The 18,432-nt window shown below is 35.5% G+C and overlaps 1 protein-coding gene across 4 annotated transcripts in view; it reads left to right on the top strand.

Annotated features, from left to right (window-relative positions):
• Positions 1-18,432, top strand: part of LOC105039191 (AP-1 complex subunit gamma-2) — a 32,561-nt gene that overhangs the window by 12,800 nt on the left and 1,329 nt on the right. For 2 of the 4 annotated variants that reach the window (XM_010915257.3, XM_073245018.1), the window contains 12 exons: positions 533-623; positions 2,959-3,122; positions 6,721-6,775; positions 8,766-8,888; positions 8,975-9,070; positions 13,736-13,863; positions 14,511-14,615; positions 14,718-15,001; positions 15,987-16,094; positions 16,186-16,266; positions 16,347-16,522; positions 17,143-17,247. In XM_010915257.3, coding sequence (XP_010913559.1) covers positions 533-623; positions 2,959-3,122; positions 6,721-6,775; positions 8,766-8,888; positions 8,975-9,070; positions 13,736-13,863; positions 14,511-14,615; positions 14,718-15,001; positions 15,987-16,094; positions 16,186-16,266; positions 16,347-16,522; positions 17,143-17,247 — 1,516 coding nt within the window. The remainder of the gene's footprint in view (positions 1-532; positions 624-2,958; positions 3,123-6,720; positions 6,776-8,765; positions 8,889-8,974; positions 9,071-13,735; positions 13,864-14,510; positions 14,616-14,717; positions 15,002-15,986; positions 16,095-16,185; positions 16,267-16,346; positions 16,523-17,142; positions 17,248-18,432) is intronic. The other 2 variants (XM_073245017.1, XM_073245013.1) reach the window with 2 other exon arrangements.

The raw sequence follows: 18,432 nt of genomic DNA, 5'->3' as shown, positions 1-18,432 counted from the left end.
AGTGGTTGAATTAGGAATATTTAATTGGAAATATTCTGTTGAAGAAAATCATGAGTGACATTATTAAATGTTAAAAACTTAAAGTGAGGAAAAATTACATGGATTAGTTTGGAGATCCATGTCATAATGAATGATTGGTATGTCACCCTTTTGTTGTTTTTTGATTCAGTGCTGATTTATATGGCATCATCACATATCAGATTTTGCATGTCCTAAAAGTCATGATTTCTGATAAGAATCGTTCTTGTCCTTGCTATTTTGGTAATCTTAAGCAGCCTGTCAACATCTCAATGCAATCACTCTCTCTCTCTCTCTCTCTCTCTCTCTCTATATATATATATATATATATATATATATATGCCTCTTGTTCTCTCTGTATGTAAGCCTGATCCTTTATGGACATTATTGTCATTGGTTTGTATCTCTATATGATCTTTGCATTAATGAAATGAAAAAGTTTCAGAACAGAATCTCTATTCTGAATAATTTGGTTTTCATTTTTTTTATATAGTCTTATTTTTTTTTCCATCAGATATGTTGCCCTTAATATGCTCATGAAGGCTGTTACAGTTGATTTTCAAGCAGTGCAAAGGCACAGAACAACGATTCTAGAGTGTGTTAAGGTACTGTATTTTCATGTTTTTGTTAGTAAGAAGGGAAGATATATTGTGCAAAGTAGGAATAATAGGTCTGTAATTGGTACTTTCACCTGCAGAAATGTCTGTGCACAGGCATATTCAACAATTTGGATATGATTTGTCACTTTCTATGATTTTACTACACTTTTTTCTTGTTTAAATGGAAATAATATTGAGAGATGTTTTTTTGTCCTTTTTCTTCATTTTTAAATTCAAACTGCTAGCTGCATCTTTTTAGCTCTTGTTTTTTAAACTGGACCTATGGGGGGTTTTATTTATACTATGAAGATACAGGATTCATTTATTTTTTTATTTATGAAGATGCAGGATTCTTTTTTTTTTTTTTGGTATATTTCTAAGAGTTCGACCCTCGATATAATATTTTCCTAACCATATGTACTAAATGAAAAATAAACTCAGTGCCAGGCCGTCTTATAATTTTCTAATAGAGAACATAGTGTTTGAACTGTAATTTTTGATTTGCTTTTACATATCATAGTTTGTCTAAGTGGCAGATATAGGCAGACATAAAGTTGGCTAATATGATATTCTAGCATTTGTTACAATTTATTACTTAGATGATATATCTGGGACATATTAAATTCATTTATTTTTAAGCTGTAATTTCAGGAGTTGAGTGCTGTGCTTTGTTGCCTGCATCGGCACGTGTGGATGAGTTTTTGAAGCTTCCTTGTGAAAAAAATTTCTGACATTATGTATTTTGGTTCTTAATAAGAATCCAACTATATGAGATGACCATGTAAGAGTGACTAGAAGGGTCACTTTGTGATCGTACCTCAAACAAGAAAAAAGTTGCTGCATAAGGTAGCTTAATATGTCCATGCTTATTGACTATTAGAGCTGTCAATTTGGGTTGGGCCCTTCAGGTTGGCCCGCCCCGCTATGTAAATGAGACGGGTTGGGTTTATATTTTAGCAACCTGTTTAAAAGTAAATCAAATGACCCGTCCCGTTTGGGTCGGTGGGTCGGGGCGGGCTGATCCGTCTCTTTTTATTTATACATATATATATATATATATATATTTCAAAAGAGGGTTCTAATGTTATTGAAGAGATAATTGATGAAGAGGAAGAAGATGAAGAATTGAATGATGAAGACCACAATAATGATATGGAGGATAATTTTTTGGGACTTTGATTTGCCTCTAAATTAGTTTGAAAATTGAAACTTAAAGTCTTTTAAGTTTGGGTTGTATTAAGTATTTAGTTTAAGTTTGATAATTTCATTTTATGACTCTAAGAATTGAGATGTGAGACTTTGATGGGTTGATTTGAGCTCAAATTGAATATGAAATTCAGTTTATATTACTGTTTACAGATTTTTTTTTTTTTTGAATTTTAGCGGGTTGACCCGTTTAACCTGCGGTCCATGGTGGGTTGGATCGGGTTGGGATTTTTCCAACCCGTCAGTTAAACAGGCCAACCCGCCTCGACCCGCTTAGAGGTGGGTCGGGGCGGGCCGACCCACTTAGAGGTGGGTCGGGGCAGGCCGATCCGTCTTGGCAGCTCTATTGACTATTTAGCCACTTCTGGCATGCACAGGACAATTTGTTAACACACATTAATGCAGTTGATAACCTGCATAGGTGAAAATATGTGAAGGTTATGCTGGTGTGATAGGTGGACACATGAAATACTACAAAAGGAACACGATGAGTGATTGATGTAAAAATGTTGGTTGTCTCATCTGTAAATTTAGGCTTGACCATGTAGTGCAACCTTGAGAAGGTTTTTAAGGGGATTTGTTAGGGAGAAGCTCACTTCCCAATGCCTTAATTCCCAAAGGTGTGCCATTAGTGAAGTCATTGCCAACAAACTGCTATTTTGTGATAAGCATAGATGTCCAGGCTTAATGGTTTAAAGCCCCATCAAAAATAGCCAGAAGATTGGCTCCATGCTTAAAATGCTAAACTGCTTCTCCCAATTTTTTCCTCAATAATCTTTCTGTTATTCTACACATACTTGAATTTTTTAATATTCAGTTTTTTAAATGAAACATTTTTTTATTAATTTAATTTTCAATTTCCAAGAGCGAGAGACACTAAAGAAGTATACCATACAAAGTGAGAGGATACTTATCAAGTTAAAAGAAACGATAAATTCTTTAATGATGTGGTAGATGAAAGCCATCAATGTGGTATAATTATGCTCTGTTTTTTTTTTTTTAATTTCCAAAAAAAATATTATGCTTATTGTCAGTATTTGCCTTTAATGGTGACTATGTTTTCCTGCATGTTGATATTTGTCATCTCCGCTATACTTGCAATAAAGGCTTATGGATATGCATATGTAATTTTCAGGATTCTGATGCCTCAATCCGGAAAAGAGCCCTTGAACTTGTTTTTCTCTTAGTCAATGACAACAATGTGAAGTCTTTGACAAAAGAACTTATTGATTACCTAGAAGTAAGTGATCAAGACTTCAAGGGAGATCTGACTGCCAAAATTTGCTCAATTGTTGAAAAGTAAGTGAAAATATTCACTAATTTCAACCTATGTGAAGTTAAATATCAACCAAAATGTTTCTTGTATGATGTACGCATGTCCTGTAAATGCAGCTACTGACTATTTCTTTTAAGACAAGTGACTTACTTTTTTCTGATTCGTTTTATAGGCTGAATTAGTGGAAGATTTTATTTGTATGGCTTGGAAATTACTGTTTTGCAGGTCTAACCTTCAAAAAGTCAAAATAGCAGATTTCCTTTTCGTAATTTTTAAAATTTGCTTGTATATTCTCCCTACCCTCTTACGTTTACTTTCATCATATAAAGTTTACTTGGAGCAAGTTAAAACTTAAAAGGTGACTGAAATTGACATTTACTATTTTGTCCTTTAATATAGAATGTTTGAAAAATTTTAAGAGGCACTTTGAAATTTTCTGTCAATTATATACATGTGCTTCTCATTTTTTTATTGGATAAATAAGCAATGAAGCACCTTTTGTAGACTTTATATGCCAAAATCCTTTGAAAATAGAATAATAGGTTAATATAGTTATGGCAGGGGATGCCATTTAATCCTGGGGCATATATGCAAGTTTCAGATTTCTGGAGGGACGTGTATCCGAACTTTGGATTCTTGAAGGGGTGTATATGCAAGGAACAGATTTTTGCAGGGGGAATATTTGTTTGTTCCATTTTGAGAAGCAAAAAGGCACTTTTTGATGTCTATACATGATAAATCTCATTTATTGTTTACTTTAATACATATTTTCATGAAATCTACTTATGTCCGCATTGTAATGCAGCCATTGATTGGGAAAAGCACATGCCATATAGGTTGAGATCCATGTTGGAACAGTTCTGAATGCCAGTGTCAGGCTTGTCTATGGGTGTGGATTGGAATTTATGAATTTGATGTAGAAATTGGCTGGGTTTGAGAGCCTTTATCACATTTTTTGATAAACTAACATCTTTCTTTAGTTCCATAATGAGCAAGCAGAAGGCGAGGGCATTCAGATCTTGTTGTTGAGGATCTGTGGCTAACATTGTTACATCAACTGACTAAATCCACCACTTTCATCAGAACTACTGGAGTCTGTGCTGACTAGACGTAAGGGATACTTGAGTACGAAAAACATTAGAAAGTCAAATTTTCTAATACCTTTCTTCTTTTGGGTGTGGAAGAGACATGAATATCACGATAGCAATTTGTCGTCTTTTGATCTTCGCTCCTTTTTATTTTCTTTTGAGGATAAGATATGTTATGCATCAGAAGGTTTAGTTCTTTTTGCCTATCTAGCTTAGCACCCATATGTCGGTTCCATGTTAGGGCTGAAGAGGAACATGAAGAATATGGATATCCCCAACTTTATGCTCCACCTAAGAAGCCTGCATTAAAGAAAACTACTGCAGCAAAACTAGGTGGGATTGGAAACTATTGGAAATGATGAAAGAGAGATGGAAAAAAAGAAGAAAAAGAAAAGAGAAGGAAGAAAAGAAGTAACCAGCTAGCCAAGGACCCGGCCAGCCATCTTTCCCCCTCTTAGCTGGAACCTCCCAAACCTTTCCATTCATTTTATTGTGCTTGTTCGCTGAAGCAATGGTGGATACTGCCTCTGGGGTTCAGTTTTGAGCCTTGCGGTGTCTAAATGGAGGAAAGCACAGGGTAAATGCATACTTGGTGTCAGTGATAATAAAAATTCATTTGCCTTTCCTTTTCTGCCCTTCTATTTTTCTTGATTTTCTATGATTTCAATTGATTATCAGCTGATTTCGCATCAGTAACCAGCAATTTGTTCTGTTTTGTTGAATTTCAACCATAGGCCCAGAAATATATAAATCTAGATTTTTTCTTCTTTTTTGTTTTGATCTGAAACATGGACTTGGACCTAAGATTTTAACTCTAAATGGCTTCCTATTTTTTTTCCTTTATTTATTTTTTTTTTAAAAAATTTCCACTTGTTTTACTATTTGCTTCTTTATATCTACTGCTAAAGAACAGTTTTTGAAGGAAAAATTTTAGAGTTAAATTTTGATCACTCTGATGGGTATTGCAAGCCTCATCCTTTCAATATGCACTGCAAACTGTTAGTAAGTTAGTTGTCATCCTCGAAGAGGATGCTTGAAATGTGCCAACAATCACACTTTAGAGAAGCAAGTTAATGTACGAGTATGTGCAATTGTCTGTCAATAATCACAATGGTAAGAAGGCCAAATTATCAAGGATGCACAAGAATGATATCCTTATTGTATGTCAACAGAATGCTGTTACATAGGAATATAAGACAGATATGGATGAATTCATATCACATGTTACCAGAATATCGTAAATGCACTAACACAAATAATTCACCATAGCAATAGTGGCAATAAAGCCAGAACTTGAAGTTGTGCTTGTGCATTTCTCTGATCTTACAAAGCAAGGGTTCAAATCACAGTATCAGCCCCTGTCATGGTTTGCTTTTGGGGTGATATGGTACTGGGATGGGACAATATGCACCAGGACATACTGAAACAACCAAGAACAATAAGAAGAAAAATTTTAAAAAAAAAATGCATCTCGGTTCATCCTGATTCTAGACACCTAGGATGCAATGAGATGGACCAAGTCATCCCAATTCAAGAGAACTTGTGTACCGTAGGTATCTCGTGTCTTAGGTCCTGGTTTTCTGTCAGAACGGTATGATACTAATGGTATCGTATCATTCTGGTGTGTCTTAAATCCTTCGTGCTCTGGATTTTTCTGTAATCAGATATTCAGTGATGAAAGTATCTGTGGGATAATATCTGACTGCACCATCTAACGAATATTCACAAGCCACTAAAATTCTAGTACTCTGTACATGCTGTGCTCATATTTTTATTAAAAAAATAGGGGTGTTGCAGTGGGCATGCTAGGAAAGAGTAACAGGAGAATTAAAAATAATAGTTATTTTGGACTCCTTATGATGACGCGAGCCTGCAAGACTTTCTTTTTTTTCCTTCCTTGTAATCGTTACCTGGGATTCTAGAGGCTTCTCTCCTGCAGGCCGGCTTTCATGTAGAACTCCTAGAGTTTCCATTACATATAGTAAACGTAATATTTTCAATATTATAGATTGTGTGTAATTAAAGCATGCAATTTATGACCGAATCAAGGGAGTTTTATAGTTACGGCTGTTGTAAATTAAATATCTTTATGCAGTATAAAGAAGTTTTAATACTATGTGATGCAGAAGCATCTGAAGTATTTTTGCTTCCAATAAATCTCTAGAACAGTTTCCTTTTCATTTGAAACTTGATATTGGCATATATCAAAGGGAACAAAAGCTAAGTTTACATTGCTAACACTTTAGCAACTTTTAGCGAATCAAAATTCCTCTGATCGATGACCCACCGCCCATTCTCTCTTATGTTCTGTTATGCAATGAGAAGACTGCTTTTAGTGAAAGCTTTATGTTACAGTTTACATATTTTGCATGTGGAGAAAGCTAGTGATTATGCTTACTGGATGAGAATGACAGTTGGCATCATTGTTCCACTGCAATGCTGACCTGTGTCAGTGTATATTTGCTCACAGCTTATAAAATAGAGCTGGTCACCACAAATTAGTGATACTTTGTCATTTTTCTTTTCTTTCCAGGTTTTCTCAAGAGAAGCTATGGTATATTGATCAGATGTTCAAGGTTTTATCTCTGGTAGGTCATGGGAGTTTCTGACGGTTGTTTCATGTTTTAAAGATGCAAGATATTGACATATTGATTATTGATTTCTTATTTGTTACATTAAGATTATTGCAAATAATACATAGCTTGATTTTTCTTCCTACTGCATTATTCCGAAAGAAGTCCAATAATTGTTTCCACATCTTTGCATCATCTTTGCTGGTCTAGAAATTTTGAAACCAAAATGGCATGTGTTATGGGGTTACATGGTTTTCATCTAAGCCAAAATATCGGTTTGCCTCAGTACCAAGTATCTGTGCACCTGTGTTGGTTTTTAATTGTTACGCCCACTATCACATGCTGTGTTATTTGGGCCAGCATACCCTGTGCCAACAGCACTAAAATTCTTGCTTTCGTCCTTGCCATGTTCCTATGATTACAAAATAATAGCACAGGTAGAATTTTTTTATGTTCTACAATCTTGAGTTTTCCCTTAAACCAAGCTATACATGCAAATGCTTGTTGGTGATGGCAAGGAAGCCTAATCAAACCTATACCCAAGTCTTCGTTTTGTGGGCAGATATAGCTCTGACCCTGAGATGACTAAGGCATGATTAAGCCTAAAACCTATTCGTTTAAATAGCTTAAGAACTCATCATGTAGGGACCTGCTATATGAAAGCAGGTCATTTCTTTCACAAAACCCTAGATAAGCTAGTCATACCAATTAATTATCTAAAGATAGCGCTCATTCACATTTTCTGGATGTTGTTGCCATGCATTTTTCTTAGCCGTTGAAATTATATTCTGAATAATCAGGAGTTTTCTGTAAAGTTAAACTTTGTCGCGGCTTACATGCAATAACCTGCTTAAGATTTGGAACTTCATAACCGATGCGTTCATCCATGCAAGATGCTGCATATATGCAGTTGTATAGATTTTCAATGTAGTAAACAGATCGACAAAAGTGTAACTGGGTAATAACAGAATGAAATATTAACACACAGTTCTTACTCTTGTTTCATGCATTTGAGAGGTGGTTACTTTGAATTATCAAGAAATGCCTTTGGTGCTAATTTGAATTGTTGTGCTATTAAATATTAGCCATGTTATATTACAGGGTGCAATTAATATGTTGTTTTTTTTTTGTTTACTTAGTGGATCTCACCACTTACCGAGCCGCACTAATTATAGCATTCATTGTCAATTGTATCAAGAACAAGCCATTAGATGGCACACTACTATCCATTTTTGGATGACACAAACGCATCCCAAAATAATGGGCAGCAGATTGTTCCAAATTTGTGGATACATTTTTGAAACTAAACACCTTTATTGCATGTTATCATTTATGGGGTTTACCTACTTTCTTCTTTCCCTCTTTTTTTGTCACATCTGAATTTGCAGTTCTTTATCAACTAAAACTGATTTCTTGACTTGTATCCGAATATTGATTTTGAATACAGTTCAAGCCTTGGCAGGATAACATATATCTCTGGAATTACATTCTATTCACAGTGGTTATTATTCCTTGTAGATGTAGGATCCTTGAAATGGCCTTATTGGTCATGTTTCTTAGCTCATGTCCTATGCAACGAAGTGTACCCATCCTAGAAGTTTGTGTATTTGCAGTTAATTCATGTGTGTTCTTTATGGATGCTCCCATGTTGTGAAGGACACTTGATGCTAATGCATATGGAATTGCAGTCACAATTTTGGGGCATTATTTTGACAACCCTATCCACCATAATGTTTGGTACGTAGGTTCCTCCCCAGGTGCAACTTTTTAAATGTCTAGAACTTGTATTCAGGAATTTCTGTTTCATTGTTGGCCACTCTGGCTTCATTTACTTATGAATGGAATTCTGCTACCACATACTGCCGCAACTGGTGACTTAGTTGAGAAATTTCAAAAGATCTTATGATCTAATTTAGTGACTAGTTCATCTAATTCTGGAGATCCTAACTCTCTTTCTTTTTCTTTTTAATAAAAGTTGATGTGTCTGCTTACCTTTTTTTTTCAGGCTGGGAACTATGTAAAAGATGATGTGTGGCATGCCCTAATAGTCATGATAAGCAATGCACCTGATCTTCAAGGGTACTCTGTAAGGTCATTATACAAGGCATTCCAAACTTCAAATGAACAGGTACAAAAGGCTGCTTTCTGTGCTGATGCCAAGGTTACTTGCTATGTTGTGTTTGCCTTGCTTGTCTGTCTAACTTCATTGTGCAGGAGAGTTTAGTGCGAGTAACAGTATGGTGCATTGGGGAATATGGCGAGATGCTGGTCAATAATGTTGGAGTGCTGGAAATGGAGGAACCGATGACAGTGAGGGCACTCTTACGCTATTATTTATTTGCTAACCTAGGTTTTGTTATATTAACATAATATTGTTTCTAATAAAAAAGACATAATATTGTTAAAATAGGGCTGTCAAAGTGTCAATAATGCTTGGCGATCTAGGACCATTATTTGGCTATTCTGGCATTACAAGTTAAATTGGCAGCTTCAAAGGGATGTGTGTGTGTGTGTGTGTGTGATTGTTAAGGTATGCATTGCTAACCTAGGCTGTCTTTTGAAAGTTCAAATATATATATATATATATATATATATATATATATATATATATATATATATATATATATATATATATATATATATTGAAAATATAAACTTAATTTTTGTTAGTTCTAACATATTGTTTTAACCTTTCAACTTGCAACCTAACTTAAAAAAATCTGCATTGTCTTAAATTGATGCATTGTTGGAATGGTGATTATATGTACCTGTGTCGAGTCAATTATTAGAAAACGTAACCCCTGTCTTGATTTAAGTTTTGATACTGTATAATTACAAAAGCGGGAAGAAGCACTTTAGTTTGTTGATCTTCTTATGGAAGTGAGCAAATGTAAAATTGATTTTTGAGTTCAAATATTCTGTCAAATCAACTCACTTTGCTAAATGATTTGGAGAAGCAAAGGTATTTCTACGAATAACAAAGAATTACCCTTTAGGTAGGATTTTGCACTTCCCCCTCTTTGTCCATGAGATCTAATATCAAATAGTATTTTGTTCAAACTAAAAAAGCTAGCCTTGTGAACAATTCTATTCAACTTTGCTTACATATGGACCTTTTTTCATTCTTTAATCTACTTGATTTGTTAGGTTCCATCTTCACTAATTCACATTAATTTGTTGTCTTCTTCCCCTTCTTGCTCGATTGGTCAATTGAATTTGTCACATCATATTACATCATTGTTGTTATTGTTGTCATGGTTTCAAATCCTGGTGGACTGTTTCACAAGATGCTGGGGATGGAGTACCATCCCACCATTATCCTAGCTTCCCAATTGGTGTGTCCTAGGACATCCCCATCTGAAGTCTTGCGACAGGATGGGATGGCAGCATGCCCCATTCCATGGCCACTTTTCTTGGGATTTTAAACCTTGGTTGTTGTTGTTGTTGTTGTTGTTGTTGTAATCTTAAAACTTGTGAAATCTAGATTTTGTCTGTAGGTTGGATTCATGGCCAAACAATTTGACTATCTCCATCCAAATTAGTCAACTCCTTCAAATTTTCAAGAATCACAGCATCTCGTTTAGTCACCATTCCCCTTTAAGTTCTCTGTTATATTACTTGTACAGATTTACCACATGTTATATCATGGAGTCATCAGTATCATATTTTCTAAGATTTATAGATTTTGGCATCATTGTATCAACTTGTATCAGTCTAATCCTGTAGAATACACAGTATGAGTGAAAACAATTTGATATTGCTTGCATGTCCTTAAACCTAAAGGATGCATAATTCATTCACCAGGGATTGTGTACTGTTTTCCCTGAATTGCATACGCTGATATAACAAGATGGGTCAAATCATCTCTGTCTGAAGAAGGATGAATGCTGAATCAGGGATAACTTATACTTTCATGGAGCACAAAGTGGTTCATGAAATGTAGAAAAAAAACTCTGGTCTGATCAATTATTTTCCGATCCTTTAGATATATATTGGGCTGATTGGTCTGGCTGCTTATTCTCTAATATTGTTATTGAAATATAATTTGGGTTTAATCCCTATACTTACATGTGCTGATTTAAATTTTTTTAAGAATGACATTGTCATCTAATAGTTCGGTTCTCTAAGAAAAATATTGACTTTTTTATTCAATATCCCCATCTTTTTCTAAATTATCATCATTCTAATGCACTGGGGGTTGATTGTTGGTTTTATTGGTTGTCTTCTTGTTGGGTTGGCTCTTCTTAGGTATGCTTGATGGAGATTTGTATTAGGATGTGGAATAAGGTTATGAATTTGTGTTTTACTATCGAGAGGCTTAATATGAACCTTATATGCATGCATACATGTATACATGCATGCACACATGCTTTTATGTAGATTTATGTGTATTTGTCATCATGCATCTGAGTTTCTTTATATCCCCTCTCCTGCATTTAGCTAATATTTGATAGTTATTGCTTCACTTCCTTCTGCGCCAATCCATATATCAGCTGTTAGGAAATGTGTCCTAAAGCCAATCGTTTGGATGATTGTGCTCTTTGTAATTTATATATGAATTATGAATTAATAGAAGTTATTTGACATTTTCATCATAAATTGCGTATCTTCCTTATTTGAACTCTTATGTTGTGACGAAGTCCTTAGAACTATAAAGACAATCGATAAAGAAGGATTTATCGAATAGTTCTTAAACATGTTCGCGACTAAATGATATGTCATTAAAGGACGATGACGTTTATCGAGTATAAGTCGTTGTGTGCCATATAGGTTGATTGTCCTGGTAACCAAGGAGTGTGAAGACACTGGTATGGCATACATGTGTGATGTAGGAGTACATCGTCACTGAACAATGACTCACCTACTGAACGCTCTGCTGTCAAGAGTAGCTTGCGAAGGATATGGGCATAAATATCCTTCCGATCTGAGATCATCACGGTGACTTGCAAGCAACTCACTATACTTTGACGCCGGACTATCTATATTTCTAATACAGTGACGGAAGGCTACTGGGTACAGTCAAGTACTTGTGAAGTCTGTGTGTGGATCAAAATGGGATTGATCCCTCTGGATTACAGGAGTTAATGCATCACAATATTTCAATTTAATAAAATCTTGATCAGAGTAATCCATGTGATGGATTTGAAAGGTTGAAATATAATGTGGATGACACATTCAGGGTTGACTGTTAAATCCTAGGTTATCTTGAGCATTCAAGGTCAAAGGGATGAATTATGCGGTAACGATACGCTTAGGTTATTGAGTATTGCTTTGCAAATATTCGATCTATCCGGACGTCGGGAATCATTGCTAGATGGTAACTTTGATTAGTACAGAAAACAGTTCCTATACTATCGGCTTAGTATTCGAACCTATGGAGTAACGCACAAAATCAAGCAACGTAGAAAAGAATTGACCTAACATCTATATATTCAATTTGAAAGTACATGATTTGATTGAATAAATAGATTAACTTAATTAAGAATTAAGTTTGAGGTCATACGGGATTAAACATTTGATTATGTCTAGCTAGCACTGGATATGAGGTGTAGGTTTAATTCTGGGAATGAATTTGATCTGATCAATGATCCAAGGAATTTTTGAGAGATTGAATTCGAGTCTTAATTATTTCAGATTAGATCTGATTTAATTGGGCTTGATTGGGTTAATAATCCAAGTTAGACTTGGATTTGAATCCTAATTAAATTAGGATTGATAGTCTCTTCGAATTTGGTTCGAATCAGATTCGAATTGAGTCAAATTTGAATCAGATTGGATTAGATCCAAAGAGTCCTAAAACCCTGGGACTCTCTCATATGTTACCGACCAAAGAAGGGAGTGGACGCTGATTATTTCCGCTCCATATTCCTCTTGCGTGCGTGAAGAGAGTTCACGCGAAGGTAAGCGTCCTTTCTCTCTATGGTTTCCTATTTAGATAAGGATAAAGACCAATTCAAATTAGATTTGAATGCGAGTCCTAAATCAATTGGGTCTTGATCAGATTGTTGGCGTCATCTATTTAAATGGAAGGACCTTATCGCCGGTTATTATGTCTTTGGTTTGTGCAACAAAACAAAAAAAAGAGAGAAAAAATACTGTGAGATAAGGAAGAGTTTTGTGCGCCAAAACTAAGAGGGAGGGGCACTGATTTACTTGTGGCGTCTTCCTTTCTTGACTTGAGTTCTTGAGCGCTCCTCTTCTAGGCGTGGACAGCATCCATCTGAGGCATCCATCACCCGGAGATCAGATCTCAACCTTCCCTGCTTCCCTTTTAAAGAATTGGTGCAAAGATCTTCATCCCTCTTCCCCACGGTGCCTGGCGTGCGCGCGAAGTAGAGGATCTGTATATTTAGATCTTGTGAGGTATCTAGTTCAAGAAACCTCGGGCATCTTGATCCCATCTTCGCTGCGCATCAAAGGTAAATTATCAAGGTTATAAAATTTTAAAATAGAAATCTGTTCAGATTCATTCTGACGATCTGATCTGAATCGGATTTTTCCTTTCATCAACCATAACAAGATGAGCTTTTTTGCATCCTTGCTATTATTTTTTTTCCTTATAATGTTTTTTCAAATTCTTTGATGCTATAGCCTCTATCCTAATGGTCTCTTGGACCTTACCTTTCTGATGTTATGTTAGTTAAGTTAGTTTTGAAGTTCTAATGCCCTCCTTTTGATACTTTCTCTCATGATTTTATTCTATCCCACTTTAAACTCAGATACATTATTCTTGGATATGGTCTCCTTTGTAATCTTCTTAGTCCCAGTTTGCGTCCATAATTTCAAACCTATTAATCAGAATTATTCCTGACATCATCTTCAATCTTTCCATGCTAAGAGCTCTTGATCATTTAAATATTCTACTTATGGCATCTTGCACGCCTAAAGGTGGCTGAACATTATATCCCTTTTGAGACATGCCTTTGCTCTGTTGAGTGCTGATACTTGCATGACAGGCAGAATTCTCTGTTGCAGGTAACAGAATCTGATGCTGTGGATGTTGTAGAGGTTGCCTTAAAACGTCATTCTTCGGATATCAAAACTCGAGCAATGTCCTTGGTTGCTCTTTTGAAGATCTCTTCACGTTTTCCTCCCACTTCGGAGTATGCTTTTAACTTATTTACATAAAATTGCTTTGGTGCTTCTTATCAGTTTCACTTTCATAAGTTTGAGTTGCATCTCTGAGCACTTGATTGTCTTTAATTAGCATCATTCTAATGTATCTGATAAGTTGAACAGAATGTTCTGAAAGTTACACCTACATATTAATTACTGTTCACATCTAAATTTGCATTGTCCTCGACAGGGTGTTTCGTAATAAAAACTTCAATCTAGTTATTCTAGTCTTTTTCTTTTTTTTTTCAACCTTCTATTTTGTATATATGTTTATGAATATGGTTGCATATGCGCTAGGGCTGCTATGAGTTCTAAATCTAAGATCTGTGTTATATTAGGTTACCGAATTTTCTTTGTTGGCTTATCCGAATTTTTTCAAGTCTCGACATGTCTTAGTATTTTACTCAAAAATAATTTTCTTGTTCTGCTTTCTTAGAAATAATCCAAAATATTCTCTATGCTGACACCAAATAGATGGTAAAGCATTGGAATGTTATGGTTATGATTTATCTTCTGTATTCAAACATTAGTTTTTTGCTTGAATCATGATATTTTCTACTTTTGGATGCTGCAATTACGTAATATCATCATCATTGTTGTTGCTGTTTATTTGTTACTGTTATTATCTGATCAGGAGGATAAGAGAGATAGTTATGCAGCATAAAGAAAATGTTGAACTAGAGTTACAGCAAAGATCAATTGAATTCAACTCGATCATCCAAAGACATCAGAATATTAAGTGGGTAACTGATTCATAGTTGCTGTCAATTTAGAATAACTATGATTCTTGAAAGTTGTGTTTGGTTTTTATAATATTTACTTTGCCATGGTGCATATGTAGATCTTCTTTGGTTGAAAGGATGCCTGTTCTGGATGAGTCAACTTACATTGGAAAGAGAGTGGGCTCTTCACAAGCAACCCTTCCAGCAGATAAATCTAGCCGACCAACCTCTGGATCTCCAGGGGCCTCACTGAAGCTTCCAAATGGTGTAGCCAAACCACCACCAGCTCCCCTGGTGGATCTACTTGATTTAAGTTCAGATGATGTGCCAGCCCCTACTTCATCTGCTACTGATTTTCTGCATGACCTGTTGGGTGGTGATTTGATGAGTCCGTCATCATCAGGTTTTATTTCTTTTTCTCCTTTTCAATAATCATTTTCCTGCCTATTGATTTAACTGATGTATGTGGTCATTTGATTTTCCTCTGTGCATTTGTTCAATTGTTCTTCTATTTCCTATGTTGCTTTGTGATGTGTAATAACTAATGTCTAGGCTAAAGTTTTCCCTATATTCTGGAATTCTAGTTTGAATAATAAATAGCTACATGACCAGCTTGAGAAGCTGAACATGGGCTTGGACCAGGGCTTTGATACTTCACTAGTGCAAAACTGCCTCTAGCCCAAGAGTGAACTTCTAGGACAGAGAGAATACCCTATAAGCCAAGCTTATTTTTTGTCTTCTTTGTTTGAATTACCTAATGAAGGAAGTGGTAAAGAAGCTTTCATTTTATTATCAAGATTGTGTTGAAATGACAGTATTTTATGGACTGAGTGATGATTGTGTAATGATGGAGATGAATGACCCTTGCTTGCTTAGTTGTTATGGAGGCATGGAAGTAATTGTTCTTCAGTGCTACATTACAAAAGTCTTCAGAGGAAAGGTTTATAAATCCATCATCATGAAATGGATGTTTACAATAGTGGCTTTAGAAAAGCTTCCTAAAAATTTTTCTTCCTTGTTTGTCCTTCATTGTGACCTATGATGAAGTCGGACAACAGTTTGTTCTTTCTACTTTTGTTTCGAGATAATAGAGGTGAAATAATGACCCGCAGTTTAAAATAACATTATTGACACATATTTCTTGAAATTTGAAACTTGAGGTCATTATTTCACCTATAGTATCTATAGACAGAGGTAGAAAGAACAAACCGCTGTTGTATATGTCAATTTAAATTGCATGTCATTATTTCCCCTGTAGTACATACATATAGTATAATGCTCTTTGATTGTTGTCTGCTAACTTTTGAATTTTGATTCTTGATAATTGGAATATTATCAAATTGGAGCTATATCAATAGGCTTGTTTTTTGTTGTATGTCATGGTGAAGCTCCATCAGGGGGTGCAGGTACAGATATTCTGATGGATCTTCTATCAATTGGATCACCTTCTGCACCAACTGATGTATCAATACGTAATACTATTTCCTCCAACCAAGGTAACTACTAGTTGTACTGAGGGGATTGTTGTCTCCTTGGTCCACGTCTTATTCTTGAATTCTCAAATATCATTCCTGGACATTATTGTAGGAAATGCAGGAGAGCCTAAAACTGCTCCTGCTTCAGTAATGGATTTATTGGATGGCTTACCATCAAATTCATCTCTTCCAGGTAAGATCTTTTGCTGTTAATGTTCTTGACACGGCAGAGAAATGAACAGTACAATTACATGAGATATTTGCTGCAAACAGGTGACAAGAATCCAATTTATCCATCTATCACGGCTTTTGAGAGTAGCACCTTGAAGGTTACATTCAGCTTCACAAAGCAGCCAGGAAAACCACAAAATACAATGATTCAGGCTACATTTACAAATTTGTCATCTAATACTTACACAGATTTCATTTTTCAAGCAGCTGTTCCTAAGGTATTGTAACATGTACTAGCGGAACCTTTTTCCCAAAGCATCATTAGTTTCTTATTTTGCAGTGGCTAGGATCCCCCACCTCCCCCCCCACCCCCCGCCCCACCACAAAAAAAAGGAGAAGAAAAGATATGTTGTCATGAGATGATATGTTAGTTATATTTTCAGCATGTTATATGCTTAACTGGTTTTTGCTATAAGAACAAGTTATCTACTGTACTGCAGAGTTTCTATGTCATTACTGCACACGATGCTCCTTGGATGGTAGGCTCAAGAATGCAAATTGTGTTACAATAGCACTATAATGGAAAACCAACATAACTAACAATATTTGGTCATATGTTTTGTATATGCCTGTGAATGTTGTGATATTAATGTATATAAATTTCATTTCTTTCATGAATATCAATTTAAATTCCAGTTGGACCTTTTTGTTTACACTTCACATAACAAATGTGCTAACAGATTCTTGGATGTGCATGGGCCAGTAGGAAGTAGGATAAGATATTCAAGTTCTCTCTCTCTCTATCTTTTTTGTCTTTTTTCCTCTTGTAGTCTTCAACTTTTAGTTGGAGAGAATAAGACATTTCACTTGTCATGTTTAAAGTATCTGTTTTCCACAGTTCATCCAGTTGCGTTTAGACCCAGCTAGCAGCAGTACTCTTCCAGCCAGTGGCAATGGGACAATTACGCAAATGCTTAGTGTCACTAATAGCCAGCATGGGCAGGTATATAAGTTGCAAATTCCATACAACTTTCATATGTTTGCTGTGACCCTGTTATCTCCAGGATATTCCAGCTTTTTTGCTTGCTTACATATACAGTTTATTTATGTGCTTGATCATCCTTAAACAGTCAAATTTAGCTTCAAAGTCAAATAAGGACACGTCAAGGGGCATCAGATGATGTTGGCAATTGGACCTAGAGAAAATTAGGAAAGAAGAAATGTAAGTGACGTAGAAAAATTCAACAAATAATGAACTTGAGAACTTTAATAATCTAAATGAATTCTTTGTATGCTAATAAATGTCTTCTTCTCATTCTATTGTTAATGGAACAAAATCAAAATCCCAAAGTTTGTGAATTTTCTAGTTTATTCAAATTGAAAAGTTCACGTGAATTTGTAGTTAAATACATCTCAGTCAAGTTTAACATCAAGTGATTACCTTATATATGAAATAATGTGATATTTTTGTCAAGTTGACTTCACCAACTTGATTAGATTATTGGTAATTTTAGAGAACTGGATGCCTTGTGGTGCAGCATTTATCTGCTGTGCATGCTTAATATGTGGGATTGCTGTAGATCTGTATATTTAGCATTCCTTTGTCATTCAAAATGGATGAAAAGTCTGTATATTCACTTTGTATTACTTGATGAATGGAAGCACTGTCTGGCTGTTGGAAATTGCCTGGAGGCCATTTCGTCTGCTCCTAGAACTGAATTCATTAAAAAAACTGATACTGTTTTCAATTGCGGATATGAACAATGCAAAATTCTGTCCACTTGGCCCTTGCGTATATGGTGATTTCTGACAGCCAAGGAATTATAGGAATTTGAGAGCAGCGACTATATTAGGGCACTAAATACTGATCAGAGCTGAACTGGCTGCTGAGGCATTATTCACAACCATAGTGTGCATAAATGTGTGCTTTTGTGCAGGTGGATGTGGGTGGGTGCATCCATCAGTGTGCATGTATATGCATTCATGTGTGCACGTGCACTTGCATTTGTGTAATCTGAAGAACATGAGTAGTTATTTAAATATGTCAAGCAATATCAGGGTTGATCTGGATTTGGTAAGAGCCCCGTAAACATACAAAAGCAATTCTGATGGTGACTTTACTGAACTCTGACAGTAGTAGAAGGGGAGTGATGGTTAGGGATTTGTTAGCTATGATGATGTTTTGAGT

The sequence above is a fragment of the Elaeis guineensis genome, chromosome 1 (assembly GCF_000442705.2).
Source record: "Elaeis guineensis isolate ETL-2024a chromosome 1, EG11, whole genome shotgun sequence".
NCBI classification, from domain to species: domain Eukaryota; kingdom Viridiplantae; phylum Streptophyta; class Magnoliopsida; order Arecales; family Arecaceae; genus Elaeis; species Elaeis guineensis.
The sequence above is the reverse complement of the archived record's forward strand: the minus strand, read 5'-3'. Positions and strand labels throughout refer to the sequence as shown.